The sequence below is a fragment of the Lithobates pipiens genome, unplaced genomic scaffold (genome assembly GCF_037356315.1).
Source record: "Lithobates pipiens isolate NorthernLeopardFrog02 unplaced genomic scaffold, aLitPip1_a1.2 Scaffold_18, whole genome shotgun sequence".
NCBI lineage: Eukaryota > Metazoa > Chordata > Amphibia > Anura > Ranidae > Lithobates > Lithobates pipiens.
In genome coordinates, this window is record NW_027507758.1 from 595,716,489 (window position 1) to 595,744,422 (window position 27,934).

At 43.9% G+C, this 27,934-nt stretch overlaps 1 protein-coding gene across 1 annotated transcript in view; it reads right to left on the reverse strand.

The window, feature by feature from the left end:
* Positions 1-432: 432 nt before the first annotated feature.
* The window catches only part of LOC143989176 (alpha-1,4-N-acetylglucosaminyltransferase-like), a 35,053-nt gene continuing 7,551 nt past the window's right edge, over positions 433-27,934 (reverse strand). The window contains exons 2-3 of the mRNA XM_077489215.1: positions 12,487-12,968; positions 433-4,298 (exon numbers count right to left, since the gene is read on the reverse strand). Coding sequence (XP_077345341.1) covers positions 3,726-4,298; positions 12,487-12,945 — 1,032 coding nt within the window. The 5' untranslated portion in view covers positions 12,946-12,968 and the 3' untranslated portion in view covers positions 433-3,725. The remainder of the gene's footprint in view (positions 4,299-12,486; positions 12,969-27,934) is intronic.

Consider the following 27,934-nt stretch of genomic DNA (forward strand, 5'->3'; position numbering starts at 1 on the left):
AAATTTTTCTCTACGGAGTTTGAGAGCTGTATCTCAAATTTTCCCACAACAAAATCCGATCTGACTTTTTTCGATCGTTTGTAGAGAATTCCGACGGACAAAGTGCCACGCATGCTCAGATTAAATTACGAGACCAAAGATATTGGCTACTAGCCTCTACGTAGTCCCGTCATATGCAATGAATGTCACCATGTTCCGAACGATCGGATTTTCCGACAACTTTGTCCGACAATGTGTATGCAACACAAGTTTAGGCCAAAATCCGTCTGAAAAAATCCGATGGTTTTTGTGTTCGGAATGTCCGACCATGTGTACATGGCATAACAGGTGTGCAGGTGGTAATAAAACCTTGATAGAGGTTGGACACATGAAAAAAATGCTCGCATCAGTAGCTTTTTTAAGGTGAAAATAACTAAATTTCATAGACAGATATTAAAATTCATAATTTTTTTTTATGATAGTTAAAAAGCATGAACATACAAAACATACAAAAATATATGCATTCATTTGAAATAATCTTGACTGTGCAGTATGAAACATACAGTATTACAATTCCAAAACGATATATTTTTAATATAAATCATACAATACAACAATATACATAAATATTGGTAGGGCATCTTACCACTATACAGTATGTCCAAAAAGGGGGTTGTATTGGAGATAAGCTCCAGAGATTCACATATAAAAATGTCAGCAAACAAAAAGGAGGAGACACACCAAGTAATTGTGAAATGAGGAACTCATGTGCTGGGTGATCAGATCTGTGTCCACAAATTTTTTTTATATATCTATCTATAACTTCTTTGGTCAACCATGGTGAGGCCTGTTCTGAGTGGAACCTGTCCTGTTAAACCGCTGTATGGTCTTGGCCACCATGATGCAGCTCAGCTTCAGGGTCTTGGCAATCTTCTTATAGCCTAGGCCATCTTTATGTAGAGCAACAATTCTTTTTTTCAGATCCTCATAGAGTTCTTTGCCATGAGGTGCCATTTGAACTTCCAGTGACCAGTATGAGAGAGTGAGAGCGATAAAACCAAAGGTAACACCCCTGCTCCTCATTCAAACCTGAGACCTTGTAACACTAACAAGTCACATGACAACAGGGAGGGAAAATGGATAATTGGGCCAAATTTGGACATTTTCACTTAGGGGTGTGCTCACTTTTGTTGCTGGCGGTTTAGATATTAATGGCTGTGTGTTGATTTATTTTGAGGGGACAGCAAATTTACACTGTTATACAAACTGTACACTCACTACTTTACATTGTAGCAAAGTGTCATTTCTTCAGTGTTGTCACATGAAAAGATAGAACAAAATATTTACAAAAATGTGAGGGGTGTACTCACTTTTGTGGGATACTGTATGTCCGGTCATATTATATACTGTACCGTGTAATGGCATCAAGAAGTAACAAAGACAATCCCCAAACCAGAATCAAAACATGTGTTATAAATGGGATACCTTGATAGAGGTTCTATGCTTTCCCAACTTTTTCAAAATAAAAAGAATGTCTCAAATTGGACTTTAACAACTTGCTTATTGGACACTTAAACCCCCCTCCTGCCCAGACCAATTTTTAGTTTTTTTTTTTGCGTTGTCACTCTTTGAATGACAATTGAGCAGTCATGCAGCATTGTTCCCATATATATTGTTTATATTTTTCACACTAATAGAGCTTTCTTTATGTGATATTTAATCCCAGCTGGGTTTTTTTTTTTTTTGCTAAAAAAATGAAAAAAGACCGAAAATTTTGAAAAAAAAGAAAAAAACTGTTTCATAGTTTGCTATAAAATTTTGAAAACAGGTCATTTTTTTCCTTCACTGATATGCGCTGATGAGGCTGCACTGATGGGCACTGATAGGCTGCACTAATAGGCACTGATACAGTGGCACTAATGGGCAGTGATAGGTGGCACTGATAGGCACTGATAGGTGGCACTGATAGGTGGCACTGATGGGTGGCACTGATGGGCACTAATGGTTGGCACTGATGGGTAGCACTGAAGGGCATTGATAGGTGGCACTGAAGTGCACTGATATGTGGCGCTGACAAGCAGCATTGATCAGTGGCACTGATGGACATTGATTTGCAGCACTGGTGGGCATTGATAGGTAGCACTGGTGTGCAAAGGTAGTTGGCACTGTGGGCACTAGTAGGTGGCACTGGTGGGTACTGATAGGTGGCACTGGTGGGCATTGGCAAGTGGCACTGGTGGGCACAGATGAGGCTATATCTGTGTGAGGGTCCGATGTCAGCATGAGGGGAAAAAATATGCTGATTACCAATCTTCTGTTTACATCACGTAATCAGCTGTCATTGGCTAACAGCTGATCACATAGTAAGGGGCCAGGATTGATCTGGGACCAACTGAGTCTCATAGACTCGGAGATCACAAAGCATGCTGTACTCACCCCACAGGGATGTGCAGACAGCAGATGCTCGTGAGGATGTCTATAGATGCCCTCCCGGCAATTAAGGCCTGGGCAGTAGCCGTCTTTGAGCTATAGCATGGGCAGTAAGAAGTTAATCTTGAATTTACACCATCCCTTACACCCATGTTCAGTAGGTTTTTCACATGGCCTTATGTGAAACCTCATTTGAGAGGGAAGTGCTGAAGTGGGTTTAGAGACATAACAGTCATTAAATTAAAGAATAATTAACTTTTTTTCAGTGGTCAGTGGGAGTCAAAAGGTCTTGAAATCAGTAGGAAAAAATAATGCCCCATTGCTTTTTTCAATGGGAGTAATTTTGCCCCATCATTGGTGTCATTGGGCCCCATTGTTGGTTCATTGAGAGAAATTCTGCCCCATTGTTGGTGTAATTGGACCCTATCATTTTTTGTCATTGAGCCCTATTGTTTGTGTCATTGAGAAAAATTGTACCCCTTTGTTGGTGTCATTGGGAGGAATTGTTCCCCATCACTGGTGTCATTGAGAGGAATTGGGTCCCATCGTTGGTGTCACTGGGCCCCATCATTTGTGTCATGGGAACCCATTGTTGGTGTCAGGAAGATAAATCATGTCCTATCGGTGTCATTGTAAGAGATTGTGCCCCATTGTTGATATAATTTGCAGGAATCGTACCCCACCACTGATGGGCCAAATTGTTGGTGTCATTGTGAGGAACTCTGCCCCATTGTCGGTGTCAGTGGGAGGAATTATGTCCCATACATGGTGTCATTGTAAGGAATTGCCCCCCAACATTTGATGTCATTGAGAGGAATTGTGCCCATCTTTGGTGCCATTGAGAGGAACTGTGCCCCATCATTGGTGTCATTGGGAGGAACTGTGCCCCATCACTGGTGTCATTGGCCTCATTATTGGTGTCATTGAGGGAAACTGGGGTCCCAGTGTTGGTGTCATTGTGAGGAATTGTGCCCCACCATTGGTGTCAGAGGGAGGAATAATGCCCTATTGTTGGTGTCAGTGGATGAAATAGTGCCCCAAGGGCCAGATAAAAGCAAGCAAAGGGCCGCATCTGGCCCCTGAGCCTCAGTTTGGAGACCGTTGAACAATTGGACAAGTTCATTAGTGGGACATTCAGGAATAGAAAATTAGGACTGGGATGAAACTCAGCTTTTAAGCTGTATCCATTGTGTAACTCAGAATGCAATATTTGTATGTTGACTTTGAGATGCCTCACATTTTCCCTATATGTCCTCTTGAAATTAATCCCATAATCTGCTTTATAAGCTCAAAATACCTGTTTAAATGTGAGTTTTCTAATTTCTTAAGATATATCCATAGGTGGTAGGGCAATGTTTTTGGTAGAGATGTTCCACCAATGTGTTGCTTCCAGGTACCATGGATTTACCTTCTTTATTCATGAAATTCCAAAGATGTACGGCATAGGAGTCATTAAAAGTTGGCAAATTCGGCCATACTTCAAAGTACCTTTTCCATGATGGATACAAGATGGGGTAGAAACGTTGAGGATGAAAATAACTGATGTTTGTACACATGAGGTCATTTTTAGAGTTAAATTCAGGCATACCACACCATTTCTTAATAACACGAGTGAAAACCCCTGGCCCTTGGTGTCCCCATATCTCTCCCCTGTAGTTCTCAACAAAGTTCTCCATAAACTGCCATGTCAACTGATAATGTGGGGAGAGGCCAAAAACACTACTGCTAGTAGTTGTGAAAGTTTCGGCTGCTACAAAATGGTCCTCGGGTATTGGACGAAGTGAGATGACATCAGTATCCATGTAAATTCCACCGTATTTCCATATCATGGCAAACCTACAGGCATCGGAGCTAACATGGGTCCAGTAGACTTCTCTTTTAGGGTTCACCTGGCAATCCAGAAAAAATGAATTTTTGAAATAATAGCAAAAATACTTCTTCACATATAAAATGGCATGTTAAACTTTTTTTATGGGTAGCTGTAGCATTGCCAAAAACCTATTATAGGCATTATGTGTAAGCTTGTATACTACTGTAGATACTATCTTGTATAAAGAGAGCTATTGACTACCAGAAAAAATAATAATCCTTCCCAATGCATAGCATAAATAAGACCTTATGTTGAATAAACCATTAGGCGTCATTTCACAAAAAAAAAGATTTTGTGGAACTGGAAAGAGTGCCAAGAAATGATAGGGGGCATGGAGAATGGAGGAGAAAAACAACTAAATTGAATGTATGTATTCTCCCTTGAGAAGCTGCTATTAAAGTGGTTGTAAACTCTTACAAACCACTTTGACCTACAGGTAAGCCTAGATTAAGGCTTACCTGTAAGTCCAAGAAATATCTCCTAAACCTATATGGTTTAGGAGATATTTACTTGAAGACAGCCACCGCTGTCTATGGCGCATGCGCTGTAGACGGCGGCGCGCAGGCGCACTGAGCAAGCCGCAGATCGCAGCAATATGCCGCGAGTGTCGGCTCCCGTGCGTATGCGCGGGAGTGACGTCATCGCTGCTCCAGCGAATCACAGCGCCGGAGCAGCGAGACCCACTAAGAAGATGGACGCTCGGAACTACATTGGGCAGCGTTGACTTCGGTGGCTCCTGTGTCAGGTAAGTGACACATAATGGACTACTATGCGATGCATAGTAGCCCATTATGCTTTACCTGTGCAGGGAATCAAAGAGGAAGTAACTCATCAGGGTTTACTTCCTCTTTAAAGGGATTGCAAAGGCAGAAGGTTTTTTATCTTAATGCATTCCATTAAGATAAAAAATTTGCGTGCAGCAGCCCCCTAGCACCCCCCAATTACCTACCTGAGCTCCTTATCTCTCCAGCGATGTCCACGATCCCCTCAGCCATCCAGTACACTCCTCCTGATTGGCTGAGATAGAGCAGCAGCTCCATTGGCTCCCGCAGCTGTCAATCAAAGCCAGTCAGCCAATCAGGGGAGAGAGGGGATGGTGCCAGGTCAGGGCTCTGTGTCTGAATGGATACACGGAGCTCTGACTCAGCTTGAGTGCCCCCTGTAGCAAGCTGCTGACTGAGGGGCACTCAAAGGAGGCGGGAGGCTAGGAGCAGCAAAGAGGACCCGAGAAGAGGAGGATCCGGGCTGCTCTGTGCAAAACCAACTGCACAGATGAAGTAAGTATAACAGGTTTGTTATAAAAAAAAAAGGAGTCTTTACAATCACTTTAAGGGGGATATGATCAGCATGTATGAAAACATAAATGGTCCAGATAGTGAACTTTGTTGTTAACTTTAAAGTCATGAGCAATGACAAGGGGCACTCTTTGCACCAGAAAGAATAGAGGTTTGACTGCCACATAGAGAAAGGCTTCTTTACAGTAAGTATTGTGAAAATGCATAACAGATTTCCACAGAAACTAGTTCAAAATAACGTAGATAATAATAATAATGATGTAGATTGTTTCATAAAAAAGGTTTGTTGTGTTTCTAAAAGCGCACAATATATAGTATATATAGCTATTAATATTTATAAGAAATAAAATTGTAGATTCTTAAACCAGTGAGCATCTGATTGTCTAAGGCAGAGGTCTCCAAACTTTCTAAACAAAGAGCCACTTGTGGGCAAATGTAGGTGGCACTATGGGCACTGGTAGGTGGCACTGGTGGGCACTGGCAGGTGGCACTGGGGAGCACAGATGAAGCAGCTGCTCTCTGTGTGAGGGACCAATGTTAGTGTAGGGGAGAAAAAAGATACTGATTACGATCTTCTGTTTACATCAGGTGATCAGCTGTCATTGACTAGCAGCTGATCACGTGGTGGGGGGCCGGGTTCGGCCCCTTACACCGATCTGTGGCCAGCCGAGTCCCATCAACTCATCAATCACAGGGTTTCACAGATTAATGGTCATCTAAAACAGGGGTCTCCAAACTTTCTAAACAAAGGGCCAGTTTACTGTCCTTCAGACTTTACATGTGCCAGACAGTGATCAGTGGCAGTCAAAAAGGTCCTGACATCAGTGGGAAAAAATGATGCCCTGTTGCTTTTTCAGTGGGAGTATTTGTGCACCTTCATTGGTGTCATTGGCCCCCATTGTTGGTTCATTGAGAGAAATTGTGTCCCATTGTTGGTGTAATTGGGTCCCATCATTGGTGTCATTGGGCCCTATTGTTTGTGTCATTGGGAGAAATCGTACCCCTTTGTTGGTGTCATTGGGAGGAATTGTGCCATTCCGGTGTCATTGAGAGGAATTGGGCCCCATCGTTGGTGTCTTTGGGCCCCATTATTGGTGTCATTGGGCAAAATTGTTGGTGTCATTGAGAGAAACCCTGCCCCACTGTTGGTGTCATTGTGAGGAACTGTGCCTCATCGTTGGTGTCATTGGGCCTGCTCATTGATGTCATTGGGATGTATTGTTGGTGTCATGGAGATAAATCCTGCCCTATCGTTGGTGTCATTGTGAGGAATTGTGCACAATTGTTGATACCATTGGCAGGAATTGTGCCCCATCATGAAATTAATGAAAAGACGAGAAGAAAACTGGTCAGGGAGGCTGCCAAGTGGCCTACAGCAACATTAAAGGAGCTGCAGGAATATCTGGCAAGTACTGGCTGTGTGTAACATGTGACAACAATCTCCCGTATTCTTCATATGTCTGGGCTATAGGGTAGAGTGTCAAGAAGAAAGCCTTTTCTTACGAAGAAAAACATCCAAGCCTGACTAAATTTTGCAAAAACACATCTGAAGTCTCCTAAAAGCATGTGGGAAAATGTGTTATGGTCTGATGAAACCAAGGTTGAACTTTTTGGCCATAATTCCAAAAGATTTTTTAGAACACCATACCCACCATAAAGCATGGTGGTGGCAGTATCATGCTTTGGGGCTGTTTTTCTTGGGCTGGAACAGGGGCCTTAGTCAAGGTAGATGGAAGTCCAATTGTGCAATGCTGATAGACTCATACCCAAAAAGACTGAGTGCTGAAATAAATTCAAAAGGTGCTTCAACAAAGAATTAGTTTAAGACTGTACACACTTATGCAACCATATTATTTTAGTTTTCCATTTTTACTTCCCTCCACTTTAAAGATTTCAGTTTGTTGTTCGACTGAATTGAACAGTTTATAGGTCACATTAAAGATGGAAAAAGATTTGAAATGATTTATCTTTGTTTCATTATTTTACATCACAGAAACCTGACATTTTACCCGGGGTGTGTAGACTTTTTATATCCACTGTATATTGGTCCTTTTTTAAAAATTTTAAATATTGGTGCTACATTGACTTTTCTCCAATCTGCTGGTACCATACCAGGCAGTAGACTGTTTATAAAAATTAGGAGCAATGGTCTGGCAATTACTTGACTGAGTTCCTTAAGGACCCTCGGGTGCATGTCATCTGGTCCCGGTGACTTATTAATGTCAAGGTTTTCAAGTCTCGTCCTAATTCTATCCTCTGTTAGCCATGAGGGTGATTCTTGTGACGTGTAATGGAGGTAAACATTGCAGTTTTGGTTACTGAAGCCTCCCGTTTCCCTCGTGAAGACTGAGTAGAAGAATAAATTCAACACCTTTGCAACTACCGTATATACTCGAGTATAGGCCGACCCGAGTATAAGCCGAGGCCCCCAATTTACCCCCAAAAAACTGGGAAACCTATTGACTCGTGTATAAGCCGAGGGTGAGATATGCCTGTCCATCCCTGTGTGTGTGTCCATCCATCCATCCATCCCTGTGTGTGTGTGTGTCCATCCATCCCTGTGTGTGTGTGTGTCCATCCATCCATCCATCCCTGTGTGTGTGTCCATCCATCCATCCATCCCTGTGTGTGTGTGTGTCCATCCATCCATCCATCCCTGTGTGTGTGTCCATCCATCCATCCCTGTGTGTGTATCCATCCATCCGTGTGTGTGTGTGTGTGTGTGTGTGTGTGTGTGTGTGTGTGTGTGTGTGGCCTTGTGTGTCCAGCCTACCTGTGTCCCCGAGCCTCCGTCCGGTCCCGAGCCTCCGTCCGGTCCCGTCCCGTCCCGAGCCGAGCCTCCGTCCGGTCCCGTCCCGTCCCGAGCCTCCGTCCGGTCCCGTCCCGTCCCGAGACTCCGTCCGGTCCCGTCCCGTCCCGAGCCGAGCCTCCGTCCGGTCCCGTCCCAGGATCACCGCTCTTCGTCGGCGCCCATTCCCCTGTTCAAATGCCGCGCCTCCCTGTCTGTGATAGGCGGAACACAATTTCCCAGCAGTCTGTGTTCCGCCTATCACGGACATCCTTTCATCCTCGTCCGTAGTACGAGGATGAGACGATGTCCGTGATAGGCGGAACACAGGCTGCTGGGAAATTCAGTGTTCCGCCTATCACAGGCGAAGGCGGAGCCGGAGGCGCGGCTTTTGAATTATAGAATGGCCGCTGTCTGTCTGCTCGACACGCTGATCGAGCAGGCAGACAGCGATGACTCGAGTATAAGCCGAGGGGGGCACTTTCAGCCTCAAAAAAGAGGCTGAAAATCTCGGCTTATACTCGAGTATATACGGTATCCATCCTTAGTAACCAGATTCCCTTCATCATTCTTTATGGGGCCAATATGTTCTGACCTCCCTTTCCTACTGTTTAAATACTTAAAGAATTTCTTTGGATTTTTTTTTTTACTCTCCTGCGCTATGTTCCTTTTGCGTTCTATCTTGGCTTCCCTGATTGCACCCTTACATTTTTGTTGCATTCTTTGTAAAGTTGGAATACTGATGATGATCACTCAGCCTTGTATTTTTTAAGGCTTTCTCTTTTGCTTTTATATGCATTTTTACATTGGAGGCCCGATGGAGAGTCCTGGGTCCCGGTGCCACGCTATCCCTGTCTGACTGAGACTCAGCTGTCTCTCTCACTGGCTGCCTCCTATCACATCGTGCCACCTGGAGAGTCAGTGACAGTCTGAGTAAGTAACTCTTTGGGCGGCTACAGGCCCAGGTGCATGAATGGGGGTGGTACTCCTGAGGGGGGGGGGAATTGTCCTGGGGGTCTGTACTCCTGGGGGTGAATTGTCCTAGGGGGTCTGTACTCTTGGGGGTGAATTGTCCTAGGGGGGTCTGTACTCTTGGGGGGTTAATTGTCCTGGGGGGTCTATACTCCTGGGGGGTGAATTCTCCTGGGGGATCTGTACTCCTGGGGGGAAGTGAATTGTCCTGGGGGTTCTTTACTCCTGGGGGGGTGAATTCTCCTGGGGGATCTGTACTCCTGGGGGAAGTGAATTGTCCCGGGGGGTCTGTACTCCTGGGGGGTGAATTGTCCTGGGGGTCTGTACTCCTGGGGGAGTGAATTGTCCTGGGGGTCTGTACTCCTGAGGGGTGAATTCTCCTGGGGGGTCTGTACTTCTGTGGGGAGTAAATTGTTCTGGGAGGGTCTGTACTCCTGGGGTGGTGAATTCTCCTGGGGGGTCTGTACCCCTGGGGGGGTGAATCGTCCTGGGGGGTCTGTACTCCTGGAGGGGGTCTGTACTCCTGGAGGGGGTCTGTAAAGATGGACGGGGGTTGAGTTGTCCTGGGAGGGTCAGTACAGATGGGGCTGGTTTGTCCAGGGGGGCTGTACTGATGGAGGGGGGTCTATACTGATGGAGGATGGCCTGTACTGAAGGAAAACTATGGGGGAGGGGGTGACGCCATGTTTTTCCACACTGGGTGACACCAACTCTAGTGACGCCACTGGTAACTGGGGCCAACTGATGTAAGGAGGGATTCTACTGGGAATGCCTGATGTGAGGAGGGACTCTACTGGGGGCACCTGATGTAAGGAGGGACTCTACTGGGGGCACCTGATGTAAGGAGGGACTCTACTGAAATTGCCTGATGTAAGGAGGGACTCTTCTTTCCCTCCTTCCTTCCTCCATCCCTCATTAATCTCAGTCTCAAACAACACCCCTTTGAGCCATGCCCTTTAAGCCACACCCAATATTTCATTTAAGCCCCACCGTTTTTTGTAAGGGGGGGGCTGTTTGCAGAGGGGGGGGCATACAACATTTTGCTATGGGGCCCTGTGATTTCTAGTTACTCCCCTGTCTCCTGCAGTTGCTTTTCACCTGGAAGTCAGTGATAGCCTTTTGGCTTTGATTTTGGCATTTGAGTCATTTACTTGGGAAGATATATAGATAAGGACTTCTGACTCTTCTTTACTTTACATACCGTATATACTCGAGTATAAGCCGAGATTTTCAGCCTCTTTTTTGAGGCTGAAAGTGCCCCCCTCGGCTTATACTCGAGTCATCGCTGTCTGCCTGCTCGATCAGCGTGTCGAGCAGACAGACAGCGGCCATTCTATAATTCAAAAGCCGCGCCTCCGGCTCCGCCTTCGCCTGTGATAGGCGGAATACTGAATTTCCCAGCAGCCTGTGTTCCGCCTATCACGGACATCGTCTCATCCTCGTACTACGGACGAGGATGAAAGGATGTCCGTGATAGGCGGAACACAGACTGCTGGGAAATTGTGTTCCGCCTATCACAGACAGGGAGGCGCGGCATTTGAACAGGGGAATGGGCGCCGACGAAGAGCGGTGATCCTGGGACGGGACCGGACGGAGGCTCGGCTCGGGACGGGACGGGACCGGACAGAGTCTCGGGATGGGACGGGACCGGACGGAGGCTCGGGACGGGACGGGACCGGACGGAGGCTCGGCTCGGGACGGGACGGGACCGGACGGAGGCTCGGGACCGGACGGAGGCTCGGGGACACAGGTAGGCTGGACACACAAGGCCACACACACACACACACACACACACACACACACACACACACACGGATGGATGGATACACACACAGGGATGGATGGATGGATGGATGGACACACACACAGGGATGGATGGATGGATGGATGGACACACACACACACAGGGATGGATGGATGGATGGACACACACACAGGGATGGATGGATGGATGGACACACACACACACAGGGATGGATGGACACACACACACACAGGGATGGATGGATGGATGGACACACACACAGGGATGGACAGGCATATCTCACCCTCGGCTTATACACGAGTCAATAGGTTTCCCAGTTTTTTGGGGGTAAATTGGGGGCCTCGGCTTATACTCGGGTCGGCCTATACTCGAGTATATACGGTAAGTTTTATTTTTAGAGAGATGTCAGTAGCCACTAGGCATGGGGAACTTTGGCCCCAAAAAATTGCTAACTTACTGCACAATTAATGATCGACAATTATTAGTGGAATTGCAAACTCTCAGTTCCACTCATTGAGTTTTTTTTTTTGTATTTAGAGGCTCTTTTGTGTGTATTTTAGGTAGTCTAATTTATTTCAGGTAGTGATCTTTGTGTGTGTGTTTTTTCTTCTTCCAAATATATTTGATATTTATTTGTGAATTTTACATTTTGTTTTTATTTTCTGCTTTTTTATCTTTAAAATATATAAGACTAATGAGGGGTCGTTTCTTTTTCAGCAGGAAAAAAAAAGTACAAGGGTAGTTGAAAGGAGCTTCTGTAGCCCTCAAGAGCTAGTTCAAGACTATTGTACCCTTAAAAGCTTTCTAATTTCACCTTCTCAATTTTCAAGACAAGTTTACTTTAATACATCTAAGCCCTTGTACACACGGTCCGACATTCTGACGGAAAATGTCCGATCGGACCATGTTGTCGGATGATCCGACCATGTGTGGGCTCCATCGGACTGTTTCCGTCGGAATATCCGGCAGACAAAGTTTTAGAGCTGGGCTATAAAATTTTCAGACAACATGATCCGATCGGACTTTGTCCGATCATTTGTAGCGAATTCTGATCGGACAAAGTGCCACGCATGCTCAGGTCAAATTCCTAGACCAAAGCTATTGGCTACTAGCCTGAACGTAGTCCCGTCGTAACAAAATAACATCATCACGTTACGAACGATCGAATTTTCCGTCAACTTTGTCCGACCGTGTGTATGCAACACCAGTTTCGGACAAAATCTGTCAGACAAAATCTGACGGATTTTGTTGTTGGAATGTCCGACCATGTGTACAAGGGCTAAGAGCTTTATTAGCCGTCACAGCAGGTGCTTGCAGAGTGATAGTGACTAGCTTTTTATCTAAAAGCACCCAAATCTGAGCTTTCTCAACTTAGCCTATAATTTACCTTATCAAACCACGGCTTAAGAGGTGTGTTATTAAATAATTGATCCATTCTGAGAGGGAAGAGGTAAAAATTGTTATAAGATGACAGGGTTGGAAATTGTTGTTTTGCTCTCTTCTCATCTTCCTCAGTAGTAATGTCCTCCAGTCCTTTCATGAAGAAGACCACCGGTCGGTCAGGGTAGACTCGTGCAGCTGATTCAATAGCACAGAGTACCAGGGATGATGGATTCATTCTGTCCGTGGTCTCCACAAATAAGATTCCATTTCCTTCTCTTAGAATTGTGTTTGTACTAAAAGGACGTGGCATACCATTAGCATTGTCCATGGTTACTAATGCCGAGTTTTTAGAAATTAAGAACTCCACGATAGAATAGCCTTTACCTTTGATAATAGTCCTGCTGATATAGCCCAATGCTGTGATCATCAAAAAAATTGAAAATATTCTTATTTCTTTCAGCATGGCTGTAGAGTACAATTGCTGTGCTGTAAGAAGAACAGACAAAAGTTTATAAAATATTATTTATACCTTTACTAAAGTCAGTATGTTTAGAGCCACACTTAAAGGTGTATTTAACCACTTGCTTACTGGGCACTTAAACACCCTTCCTGCCCAGACCAATTTTCAGCTTTCGGTGCTCTCACACTTTGAGTGACAATTACTCAGACATGCAACACTGTACCCAAATGAATTTTTTGTCCTTTTTTTCCCACAAATAGAGCTTTCTTTTGGTGGTATTTGATAACCCCTCGGGTTTTTATTTTTTGCGCTATAAATGAAAAAAAACCCGAAAATTTTGAAAAAAAACGCATATTTCTTTGTTTCTGTGACAAAATTATGCAAATTATTAATTTTTCTTCATAAATTTTGGCCACAATTCATACTGCTACATATCTTTGGTAAAAAATAACCCAAATTAGTGGATATTATTTGGTCTTTGTAAAAGTTAGAGAGTCTACAAGCTGTGGTGTGAATCACACAAAATTGATCACACCTGATGTACAGGTGGCCTATCTCGCTTCTTGTGACCCGAACAAGCCAGGAAAGTACAAATACCCCCCAAATTACCCCTTTTTTGAAAGTAGACATTCCAAGATATTTAGTAAGAGGCATGGTGAGCTTTTTGATGTTATCATTTTTTTCCCCCAATTCTTTGCAAAATTAAGATTTTTCATTTTTTTGTAATTTTTTACCACAAACTTGTCATTGTAATAGGTTATTTCTCTCACATGGCATGTGTATACCACAAATGACACCCCCAAAAATATTCTGCTACTCCTCCTGAGTATTACAATACCACATGTGTGGTACTTTTTCACAGCCTGGCCACATAGAGAGGCCTAACATGCAGGGGGCGTCGTCACATGTTCTAGGAGCATAAATTACACATCTAACTTGTTGACTACCTATTACACTTTTGAAAGCCCTGGAGCACCAGGACAATGACACATGACACTGATGACAGATGGCACTGATAGGTGTCAATGATGACACTTATACGTGGCACTGATGACACATGGCACTGGTGACAGATGGCACTAATATGTGGCACTGATGACAGATGGCACTTATACGTGGCACTGATGACACGTGGCACTTATACGTGGCACTGATGACACGTGGCACTAATACGTGGCACTGATGACAGATGGCACTAATACATGGCACTGATGACAGATGGCACTAATACTTGGCACTAATACGTGGCACCGATGACAGATAGCACTAATACGTGGCACCGATGACGCGTGACACTGATGACAGATGGCACTGATAAGTGGCATTGATGACACGTGACACTGACAACAGATGGCACGTGACACTGACAGGTGGCACTGATGACAAATGGCACTGATACGTGGCACTGATGACAGATGGCACTAATATGTGGCACTGATGACAGATGGCACTAATATGTGGCACTGATGACACGTGGCACTGATGACAGATGGCACTTATACGTGGCACTGATGACAGATGGCACTGGGGACAAATGGCACTGACAACAGGTGGCACTGGCGACAGATAGCACTAACAGGTGGCACTGGGGACAGATAGCACTAACAGGTGGCACTGGGGGCAGGTAGCACTGGGGTGGATGGCACTGGGGCAGATGACACTGGGGTGGATGGCACTGGGGCAGGATGGCACTGGGGCAGAATGGCACTGGGGGAGCATGGCACTGGGGGAGGATGGCACTGGGGCGGATGGCACTTTTTTTTATTTATTTTTTTATTTTCCCACTTACGGCCGCTGCAGCCGTTCATCTCTCCCCTCTCACACGCTGTCTGTGTGAGGAGGGAGAGCAGCGCTGAGAGATGATCTCATATGTTTACATATGAGATCATCTCACATTGGACATGCTGATCGCGCTGTAAATGGCCGCTGTGATTGGCCGTTTACAGCGATCTGTGTTTGCCTGTCTCCGGGGCACACGGCAAACACAGAACTTCCCCGATGCGCGCCCGCGGCGGCGCGCATTGCGGTAGTAAACACCAGGACGTCCAGGGACGGCCTCCCGGAGGAAAGCGCCTGCTCTATAACCGTCAGTCATAGGGCGAGCGGGAAGAGGTTAATAAATGCCTAGCTCACATTGTTTATGAGGTTACAAATGACAAAAATGTGTCTGAAAAAACAGTCTGATCAGCTGCTCTACAAGACGGTAATGACTTGTAAATAAGAAAAACAAAACAGATGTGACAGAATTCATGTTGCTTATGGTTTCTGGTGTCACAGAGAAGAAGACACAATGGACGTTCCTCTGACTTTGTCTCGTGCATTGAATGTGTAGATCACCCTCTTAAGGACTGCAAGTAACTGGGATCCCCCACTCTGCACAGCCAGGCACACCGAATCTTTACAGTCACTCCAGAGTCAGAGAACAGTCCAGTACTTTTTTTTTTTGTTTGTTTTATTGAGGGATTAGAACTTGGATAGGGATTGGAAAAATTATGGGGTGCCCACTTGACTTCAGAACAACATCAGGGACAACTCTTCTTTTATAGTCTATATACACTCTTCTGCTTCCTCCAGCACTCGCTTGCAGAACTCCAGCTGGCACACTGTTAAAAGATCTGACAAGGTACTCAGTAAGATTATCCACATGCCGACCGGGCCATAGCCGAAAGACGGCTACAGCGTGGTAGGCTTATTCTGGGAGGGCGTCCATGGATGTCCTCACAGGATGTTGCTCTCACGCGCCCCCTGGGGCACGCTCCCGCAAACACCCGTGACCACACATCACGGATCATGCTTGTAGCGGCCGTTTACCATGTGATCACTCTGTCAAATGATGAAGCGATCACTTGTAAACAAACTGTGCACTCTGCACCGATTTGTACAGTGGAGGGGAGAGATTGTTTTTAGCAACGCTGTGGGATGGATCTGTAGTGCCCACAGCGCTGCTCTGTGCCCATACTACTGTGCAATACTCTGCAATAATGTGCAATACCCTGCAATACTCTGCAGTAATGTGCAAAATTCTCCAATAATGTGCAGTACTCTGCCAACACTCTGCAATACCCTGCACTACCCTGCCAATACTCTGCCAATACTCGCCAATACTCTGCAATAAATTTTAACAGAAACAACGTTTTTTTTTTTTAACCACATTTTCAGTCTTTTTTGATTTATATCACAAAAATAAAAAACCCAGCGGTAATTAAATACCACCAAAAGAAAGTTCTACTTATATGAAAAAAAGGGCACAAGTTTCATATGGGTACAGTGTTGCATGACTGAGTAATTGTCATTCAAATTGTGAGAGCCACGAAATCTGATAATTGGTCTGGTTAGGAAGGGGGTTTAAGTGCCCAGTGGTCAAGTGGTTAAAGCAAAAGCCTGTTATAGGCAGGAACCCAAGCCCCCTCAAATGTGTAGCAAAAAGCCACTGTCTATTGGAGCACTACCTATTCAGGCACTGCCAACCCGCCTGGCTGCAGCTGCCCCTTTCACTAGCCCTCCTGGTTAACTTCTCCACAGTCCTCCAGACTGAATCTCTCTTCACAGTCCTCCCCAGACTGAACACTCTCCAGCTCACCCAGCTTACTCCCCAGGGAATCTCCCAGACGTGCTGACCTGTTCCTGCTGTCCTCTATACCATGCTTCTAGGAAGGGTTTCCTCCGTGTGTTGTGGGGGATCCTTCCAGCACCCAAACCCCAGGCCTGAGGTCACCCCCCTCAGACTAGGGGGTACCATGCAAGGGCCTCAGACAGCCTCATTGGCACTCACTCTCCATCTTCCACCCGACTGCCCCTGCTGGCATGAGTTATGAGGTGAGCTGCCCCCTTCCAGACCCTTTTTGCTATGGATTGGCCAGGGTCCTCATAAATATGCACAACAGCTCCTCCTAACCTCCACCCACTACATCTAGAACCCTCTCCAAGGTTCCAGAACACAGGGGGAGGCACCAGAAGAGCTATCAGATGAGTCATTCAGCCTGAGTCACTAAACGCTGACCCAGATTCAGTCCAGGCCTGGCTCTCAGCCAATCCAATTTACTTACACTAACAACTAAACTATTTGCACTAGCACACTAGCTAGAGGGTGCTACATATGCAAATGGTCACATCGGTGTCAGGCTTCCTGCTAGGATAGGAGATACGAGGAAAGGCGCCAGCAACTACGGGAGAGAGAGACCCCCTTCCGCCACCTAAAAAAGCAATTGATTGGAGGTATCACTGATCTGCTCAGATCATTTTTACAAGTAAATCACCAGCTGAAAAGCTGGAAATCGGGAACATGGTTGTAACTACAAAAATGGTTTTCCATATTTTTTACAAATAAATATCTGAAAAGTGTGGCATACATTTGTATTCAGCCCCCCGGAGTCAATACTTTGAAGAACCACCTTTTACTGCAATTACAGCTGCAAGTTGTTTTGGGGATGTCTCTACCAGCTTTGCACATCTGGAGAGTGATATTTTTGTCCATTCTTCTTTGCAAAATAGCTCAAGATCTGTCAGATTGGACGGAGAGCGTCTGTGAACAGCAATTTTCAAGTCTTGCCACAGATTCGCAATTGTATTTAGGTCTGGAATTTTACTGGGCCATTCTAACACATGAATATGCTTTGATCTAAAGCATTCTATTGTAGCTCTGGCTGTATGTTTAGGGTCGTTTGTCGTTGTCCTGTTGTTTTTTTTATCTGAGATTGCCCTGTATTTAGCCCCATCCATCTTCCCATCAACTCTGACCAGCTTCCTTGTCCCTGCTGAAGAAAAGTTCATGACTAATACTTCTCCCACCTGAGCTGTGGATCTCTGCAGCTCCTTCAAGGTTCCCATGGGCCTCCTGGCTGCTTCTCTGATTAATGCTCTCCTTGCCCAGGCCTGTCAGTTTAGGCCATGTCTTGGTAGGTTTGCAGTTGTGCCATACTCTTTCCATTTTCGGATAATGGATTGAACAGTGCTCCGTGAGATGTTCAAAAGCTTGGGATATATTTTTATAATCTAACCCAACTTTAAACTTCTCTATAACTTTATCCCTGACCTGTTTGCTGTGTTTATTGGCCTTCGTGATGCTGTTTGTTCACTAAGGTTCTCTAACAATCCTCTGAGGGTTTCACAGAACAGCCATATTTATACTAAGATTCAATTACACACACATGGACTCTATTTACTAATCAGATGACTTCTGAAGGCAATTTGGTTGCCCTTCTCTGCACTTTCTCCAGTTCTTCCAATATTCTTTTTATGAAATGGTGCCCAAAACTGAACTGCATATTCCAGTTGAGGTCTGATTTGTACAGATTCATAATGATTTGTACAGATGATGTCTTCTCTCTATGTAGTCTATACCTCTTTTAATGCAATAAAGTATTTTGATAGCTTTTCTTTGTGAGGTAGCATTGGTATTAAGAAGTTTTTTTTGTTTTTTTATTCCTTCTACTGATTTAACTCCAGCAGTACTGATTGTGACAGGAGAGAGTAGTAAGCAGTTCATTTTCACTCAATGTTTGTTAGTTTTGGGTACTGCCTTCTCTGAGGATGAGACGGCATCACTGGTTTTTAACTCAGGATTTTCCATTTGATTCTCTCTTGGAGAGAGGGGCAGAACATTGTCATCTCATAAAATAAAGTGCCCAAACAATGACCTTTATATAAGGATCAGGGCCGCTGATAAGGCAGAACAGCAAGCTCTCCTATACTGGGCTCGGGACCCAGCAGTTCAAAAGGGGGGCCTGAGCACCCTACTGAGCAAGCGGGCCAGCTGTACCTCCTTACTGCAGACACTTATCCTCTTCTGCCTCCCCCTGCAGGGCTGCCAGCTTCTCCTCCGTTCCCTCCCTCTGGCTGTGCCGCAGGGGGATCAGTTCTATCATCCTTGTGTGCCCTTTTTCCCTGCGTTTCCGGCTTCCCGCCTCTGCTCTCTTGCCGGCAGCTGCTGCGGGCACACAAAATTATGTTTCAGGATGCAGAGCGGGGAAAGGGGCGGTAAATATGTTATATAATAATGATTTTAGTGTATTTTTAGCGATAATATAATTTGGTATTTTGTGTGTGGGGGGGGGGGGCCTGTAAGGTAAGCAGTATGAAGCCCTGTGATTTCTAACAGTAGCCCTGGTCATCACCACCAGCTGTTAAGACTTATATAAAATTTTAGTGTCATATAGCCTTTAACCACCGGCGCACACCGATATAAGTTGGCAGAATGGCATGGACGGGCAAATGGGCGTACCTGTACATCCCTTTAAATTTGCCGCCATGCCATCGCGCGCGAGCGCCACCAGTGGCGCGTGCGCCGGTTCGAGACCTCAGTGAGTCAGATCGCGGGTCTCGCAGACTCGATCACCGTGGAGGAAGAACGGGGAGATGCTAATGTAAACAAGGATCTCCCCATTCTGCCTAATGACAGTGTATTTTGCTCCCTGTCATCGGAGCAGAGATCAGTGATGTGTCACACACAGCCATGCCCCCCACAGTTAGAAACATGCCCCAGGACACACTTAACCCCTACATTGCCACCTAGTGGTTAACCCCTTCACTGCCAAAGTAATTTACACAGGAATCAGTGCGTTTGTATAGCACTGATTGCTGTATAAATGACAATGGTCCCAAAAATGTGTCAAAAATGTCCGATGTGTCCGCCATAATGTGTCATGAAAAAAAATCGCTGATCGCCGGCATTACTAGTAAAAAAAAAAATGTATAAAAATGGCATAAAACTATCCCCTTTTTTGTAAACACTATAACTTTTGCGCAAACCAATCAATAAACGCTTATTGCATTTTTTTTAACCAAAAATATGTAGAAGACTACGTATCGGCCTAAACTGAGGAAAAAAAATTTTTTTTATATACTTTTGAGGGAGATTTATTATAGCAAAATGTAAAAAATAATGCGTTTTTTTCAAAATTTATGCTTTTTTTGTTTATAGCACAAAAAATTAAAACCGCAGAGGTGATCAAATACCACTAAAAGAAAGCTCTATTTGTGGGGAAAAAAAAAAAATTTTTGTTTGGGAGCCACGCCGCACGACCGCGCAATTGTCAGTTTAAGCGACGCAGTGCCGAATCGCAAAAAGTGGTCTGGTCTTTGCCCAGCAAAATGGTACGGGGCTTAAGTGGTTAATAGGCTATGCTCAAGTTCTTTGCATTGCAGTGCTAGGGTATAATTTTTATGTGCTCTCTCTGGATGCACAGATGTGTACACCCAAAACTCCCTTTTATCTATCCGCAACAACCGACTGATAGCCAGCACCTCAATTGTTAACACTAGAGCTACTTTTTTAACGTCTTCTCGCCCATGTAACGCATATGCACGACAGCAAAGTGTGTGGCCATTTGAGCCCAAACGCGTCAGTTATGAGCTAATGGGCAGCAGCGGTTTCTGTGCTGAGACTGAGCTCACTGCATGCTTCCAACACAGCAACCAATCTGTCCATTTCTTTTAATTGTCTGGAGCCAGCTGGAGCAGTTCCCTATCATGTGACCATTTTGACAGCTGACGAGATTAGTCACGTGATCAGGCAAAAAGTCCCCCCCCCCCCCAGAGTAATAGCCCAAGAAAAGGGAACAGAGGAGCTGGGCTGGTTGAGGTTAAAATATTTAATGGGGTATCTTCCCTTTATTTATTCAGATTATACTAACTTTACTCTTGAGGTTTTTAGAGCATATCAGGGAATTATTGCTGAAACTTTGTGAGGAAAGAAGTGATGGGATAATGGCGCCAATGTGAATACCAAATTATTCTAATGCTGCACCTAAAATTAGTAACACAACTAATGACTCATGAAAAATATAAAAATAAAGGGCGTAATAGACAAATAATAGTAAATACACAATGTTAACCAATTAGTAATGTGCATATACTATTAATAAATCTGAGATTAATAAAATGCATATAATATTGATAAATCTGAAATGTCCATAACAAACATTCGTGATCAAATCTTCTTGTATATGCCGTGTTGGAGCATATACAAGAAGATTTGATCACAACAAGTGTTTGTTATGGACATTTCAGATTTATCAATATTATAAGCACTTTATTCATTTCAGAGTTATTATTAGTATATGCACATTACTAATTGGTTAACATTGTGTATTTACTATTATTTGTCAATTGCGCCCTTTATTTTTATATTTTTCATTGGTGAAACTTTGCCTAGGAGCTAATTTTTTTTTTGCAATATTTGAGAGAATCAAAAATTGTGCAAGAATAGTGCGTAACTAAACTATCTTACATCACTCACGTCTACCGCATCTCCTTATCCCCATAATTTAAAAAAAAGTTAGGAATACACCAGTTAGTCCTATTATCCCTTACCGGTTAGGCCTATTATGGAAATTCCTTCTGCTTGCCAGTTTTATACACCTGTATCCTCTGCTGTATTTTCCTTTTTTTTATTTAGAAACTCGTTCTATCTGTTCTAATAGGTTAATAAAAATAGTCAGTTACCCTAGGTTCACATCTCTGCATGTTTGCAGGCTGCATTTGCACGGTCACGACAGCCTATTTATTTCAATGGACTGCCATGCCTGCGTTTCTACAAAAAAAAAAAGGTGCATGCGCCTTTTCAAAAATGTAGCCACAGGAGGAATCACAGTCTTTTTGACCATTTTATTTACCTGCAGTTTCTGCACATGCACTGAAATTTTACATGCGTGGGGGTGCCATTCAGAATAAATGCTGCCCCGCGCAATTCCGCAGAGCAGTGCATTTTCACTACGGATGGTTGCAGGTATTACTCCAATTCCTGCACTTGCAGCCACACGCAGAAGTGTGAACCTAAGGTAATAAAAATGTATTCAGTAGATCACACACACACACACACACACTAATGCGGAGTACACACAATCGGAATTCCGGCCAGAAAAAGACTGATGAGAGCTTTTCATCGGAAAATGCGACTGTGTGCAGGTTCCATAGGAATTTAGATGTCAGAATTTCTGCCAGCCAAAAATTGATAGCATGTTCTCAATTTTCCCGACGGATCGAAAAATCCAATCCTGTGTATGCAATTCTGACACGCCAAAAATCACGCATGCTCAGATTCAACTACGAGATGGAAGCTATTGGCTACTGGCTATTGAACTTCCTTTTTCTAGTCCAGTCAATCGTGTTGTACGTCACCACGTACTAAACGATCAGAATTTGGTGTGACCGCGCGTAGGCAAGACAGCTTGAGCGGAATTCCATCGGAATTCTGTCGAGAAAACCATCAGAGCTTTTTCCGACGAGAATTCTGATCGTGTGTACGTGGCATGAGGCTCCGATCTTCTGCCCACGATCCCGAATCATAGCAATTCGCGGGATGCCCTTGCGATCCCATCACTTCCAACGCACCTCAAATGCAACTTTGCCATCAAAAGAAGACTTCTTTTGGGCGAGAGGCGTACCGCGATATTGTTTGCATGATTTTACCGCAATTCCTCTGGCGACAATCATGCCAAAATCGCGCCACAATCGGAGTGCCATTGAAAGTGATGCAAGGGTGTCCCGTGATTTGTCATTATGTGGGAACGTGGGAGATTCATGGCAATTCCGCCTGCAATCCGGGACGTCAAGGTGTGAATGGAGCCTTAGGTCTTGTACAATAAGCTAAACAAAAAAAAAATGATTTTTCTTTCCTTTTCCACAACAAAAGGATGATCGTGCCACAAGTATTGGATTGTTTAAAGTGGTTGTAAACCCTTACAAACCACTTTGACCTACAGGTAAGCCTAGATTAAGGCTTTCCTGTAGGTCCAAGAAATATCTCCTAAACCTACACAGTTTAGGAGATATTTACTAAAAGACAGTCACAGTTGTCTATGGCGCATGCGCCATAGACAGCGGTGCGCAGGCGCACTATCGCCATTAGCAGCACGCTGCTGCTAACCGCGATATGCCGTTAGTGGTGGCTCCCGTGCGCATGTGCGGGAGTGACGTCATCGCTGCTTCAGCGCTGTGAGTGGCCGGGGCAGCAATACCCAGAAGAAGATGGATGCTCCGGACTACAGGGGACGGCGGTGATATCGCTAGCTCCTGTGTCTGGTAAGTGTCACATAATGGGCTACTATGCAATGCATAGTAGCCCATTATGCTTTACCTTTACAGGGAGACAAAGAGGAAGTAAACCCATCAGGGTTTACTTCCTCTTTACAGTGGTTGTAAAGGCTGAAGATATTTTACCTTCATGCAATTTATGCAAGAAGGTAAAAACCCTTCACTGTGCAGCCTTCCATCCTTTCCCCCTACTACTTACCTGAGCCTGAGCCAATGATGTGCTATTGGCTCGCACTGCTGTCAATCACAACCAGTGAGGAGGAAGCAGGTGTAAGGAAACTTGTGCATCAGGTGCACATTCCCGTACAGCAGTTGCTCATTTTTATGTGCATGTGCAGAGTCCTCAGCATAGAATCCTAAGATGACAAAAACTAGAATGCACAGTGGCGCATACATGCGGGGATGTGCACGTACACACGCACGCACAGATTAAATGAATGCACACGGTCGGACTTTCCAAAGGAAAATGTGCGATCTTGTTGTCGGAAAATCCAATCGTGTGTGGGCTCCATCTGACTTTTTCCATCGGAATCTCCGACACACAAAGTTTGAGAGCAGGATCTAAAATTTTCCGACAGCAAAATCCGATCGTTTAAATTCCGATGGTGTGTAGACAACTCTGACAAACAAAGTGCTACTCAAGCTCAGAATAAATTAAGAGACAAAAGCTATTGGCTGATTTTTTCAGACGGATTTTGGCCGAAACTTGTCTTGCATACACACGGTCACGCAAAGTTGTTGGAAAATCCGATCGTTCGGAACAAGGTGACGTACAAAATGTACGACGGGACTACGTAAAGGCCAGTAGCCAATAGCTTTCGTCTCCAAATTTTTTCTGAGCATGCGTGGCACTTTGTGCATCGGAATTCTCTACACACCATCGGAAAAAGTCTGATCTGATTTTGTTGTCCGAAAATTTTAGATCCAGCTCTCAAACTTTTTCCGTCGGAAATTCCGACAGAAAAAGTCCAATAGAGCCCACACACAATCGGATTTTCCAACAACATAATAATCAGACTTTTTCCGTCAGAATTTCCGACCGTGTGTATGGGGCATAAGAGTCTGCCCGGCTGCAGTGCAGGATTGTCTCCAGTCTGGTTCCTGTGTTCCTGATTCTAATCCAGTCTGCTAACCTTGTTGCTTACCCCGGCTACATCTGACATCTATCTTGGATCACCCATGTCTGTTTTCTCTGCTGCTCGCTTATGTTGTTAACCTCAGCTTGGATTTATGACTATGTCTCCATTTCCTGATTTGGTACCCCATCATCAGCATATTACCGACTTCTACCTGTTACCGACCTTGAACCTTATCCTGATTCTGCACTTGTCTGCCGCTGAACAAGGCTTGTGACCAGACTCCACACCACCACTGGAACGACTCCTGTGTCTCCAAGCTACAGTTCACTAATAAAGCTTCCAGGCACCTGTACCCTTCCACTGCCATAAAATTCCCTGTCTCCATTACTAGGGGGTGCTTGGATGGGAATTGCGCAAGAGGCCCCCCTCATAATCTCAGGCTCCACAGTCAGGCACGTGACAGCAGGGCTCAGAAGCAAGCATGCATTAGTGCCTCTATAGCAAATGGCTTGCTATAGGGGAACTTTTCAGGGGGGGGGAGCCAGAAGCACCAACAGGGGACCGAAGAAGAGGAAGATTGGGGCTGCTCTGTGCAAAACCATTACACAGGGCAGGTAGGTATGAGATGTTTGCTAATGAAAGAAAATTGAGCCTTTCTTATCCCTTTAACCATTTCCTGACTGGGCTATAGCCAAAAGATGGATACAGCATGGCCGTCCAGTTCTGGGAGGGTGTCCATGGATGTCCTCCCAAAATCCCCAAATCCTGCCCCTGTGTGCCTCCTGTGGTGTGCATTGGGCATGATCTATGATCAAAGGGTCTAATGTGTCTTTTGGAGGCGGACATTATGGGGGTTGTTTACAAAAGGCAAATCCACTTTGCACTGCAAGAGCACTTGAAAGTGAATTCGCTCTAAATCTAAGGGGAATATCTGAAATGAGGGGAAGCTCTGCTGATTTTATCATCCAATCATGTGCAAGCTAAAATGCTGTCTTTTATTTTACTTGCATTTCCCTCTCAGATCTACAGCGACTACACTTCCAAGTGCACTTTCAGTGCAAAGTGGATTTGCCTTTAAGAAATAACCTCCAATGTCATTTTTTATTTTATTTTTTTATTCTTGCTGTAGCTTACCATAGACCCTGCATTAACTCATTACACAGGTTTGCTTTAAATAATCACATTTTTTATTTACTTGAATAACACAACATGTTACAAGGATCATAGATTATATAGCATACGATAACCCTACCTTATTGGCAGGATCCATGTTTTTTATCATTGCAGTAGGTACTGGGAAAACGACTAGAGTGATGACCACAAACCTTTCTGTAAAATACCTATTCAAAGTTCAGTAGCTTCTAGTACTAGTACCAGCTGCCTATCTATGACCAAAGGCTAAAAAGAACATAATAAAGTTCAATAAATAAAATAAAATATTTTTGTAAAAAGAAAAACAAAAGTTCAGGCTCTAAGGAGAAGAGGGATTGCAGACTTACCTAACCCCTAGAGAAAATGTTAAACTATAGCAAGAGAGAAATCTTTTCTGACTAATGAGTAGCCTGTTAACATATAACAGAAGTACCATAAAAAAACATGTACTGGTATGCCTATAGCCTCGGGGCTACAGACTACTTATTTCTAAGAAACGCAATAATCTTTAAACGTGGGAACATCAAATTAAATATTTGTTTAAAAAAATAAAAATAAATAAATAACCCTCTTTTTGAATAATAAAAAAATATATATATATATATATATATATATATATATATATATATATATATATATATATATATATATATATATATATATATATATATATATACATATACATATACATATACATATATATATATATATATATATATATATATATATACATACATATATATATATATATATATATATATATATATATACATACATATATATATATATACATACATATATATATATATATATATATACATATAGATAGATAGATAGATATATCTCTATCTATCTCTATCTCTATCTATATATATATATATATTTACACACACACACACACACACACACACACACACACACACACACACACACACTATATTACCAAAACTATTGGGACGCCTGCCTTTACACGCACATAAACTTTAATGGCATCCCAGTCTTATGCCCAGTCTTATGCACAGTCTGATTTTCCGATGACAAAATCTGATGGATTTTGGCCCAAACTTGTCTTGCATACACACGGTCGCACAAAGTTGTCAGAAAATTTGATCATTCCGAATGCGGTGACGTAGAACACGTACGACGGGACTATAAACGGGCCAGTAGCCAATAGCTTTTGTCTCGTAATTTATTCTAAGCATGCGTGACACTTTGTCTGTCGGAATTGACCACACACGATCAGAATTTAAACGATCGGATTTTGTTGTCGGAAAATTTTAGATCCTGCTCTCAAACTTTGTGTGTCGTAAATGCAGACAGAAAAAGTCCGATGGAGCCCCCCACGCGATTGGATTTTCCGACAAAAAGATCCGATCACACATTTTCCATCGGAAAGTCCGACTGTGTAGGGGTTCAATATTGAGTTGGCCCACTGTTTGCAGCTATAACAGGTTCACCTCTTCTGGGAAGGCTGTCCACAAGGTTTAGGAGTGTCTCTATGGGAATGTTTGACCAATCTTCCAGAAGCGCATTTGTGAGGTCAGGCACTGATGTTGGACGAGAAGGCCTGCCTTGCAGTCTCAGCTCTAATTCATCCCAAAGGTGTTCTGTGGGGTTAAGGTCAGGACTTTGTGCAGGTCGGTCAAGTTCCTTCATCCCAAACTTGCACATCTTTTTCTTTATGGACCTTGCTTTGTACTCTGGTCCAAATCATTTGTTGGAAGGGGGAATTATGGTGTGGGGTTGTCTTTCAGGGGTTGGGCTAGGCCCTTTTGTTCAACTGAAGGAAACTCTTAAGGCCTCAACACACCAAGACATTTTGGAGCATTTCATGCTTCCAACTTTGTGGGAACAGTTTAGGGATGGGCCCTTCCTGTTCCAACATGACTGCACAAAGCAAGGTCTATAAAGACTTGGATGAGCGGAACTTGACTGGTTTGCACAGAGTCCCGACCTCAACCTGATAGAACACCTTTGGGATGAATTAGCAGCAGAGACTGTGAGCCAGGCCTTCTTGTCCAACATCAGTGCCTGGAAGAATGCTCAAACAGGTATTTTAACTCCACTCACCTCTTGCTCTAGGGCAGACTTTAAGATTATGAAAGAATGGAAAAGAATACTGCTTACAGGTGATCTGGTGGTCACTGGGAAGAATGATCCTTACATTGGTGATCAGTGGGAAGAAGGTCCCTTACAGTGGTGATCAATGGGAAGAATGATCCTTATATTGGTGATCAATGGGAAGAATGACCCTTACATTGGTGATCAGTGGGAAGAAGGTCCCTTACAGTGGTGATCAATGGGAAGAATGATCCTTATATTGGTGATCAATGGGAAGAATGATCCTTATATTGGTGGTCCCTTATATTGGTGTCCTTTACAGTGCCTTGAAAAGGTATTCATACCCCTTGACATTTTCCAAATTTTGTCATGTTGCAACCAAAAACGTAAATGTATTATATTTGGATTTTATGTCACAAAGTGGCACATACTTGTGAAGTGGAAGGAAAATGATAAATGGTTTTTAACATTTTTTACAAATAAATATGTGAAAAGTGTGGGTGGCATTTGCATTCAGCCCCCCTGAGTCAATACTTTGAGGAACCACCTTTCACTGCAATTACTGTACAACTGCAAGTCTTTTTAGATATGTCTATATCAGCTTTGTACCTCTAGAAAGTGACATTTTGCCCATTCTTCTTTGCAAAATAACTCAAGCTCTGTCAGAT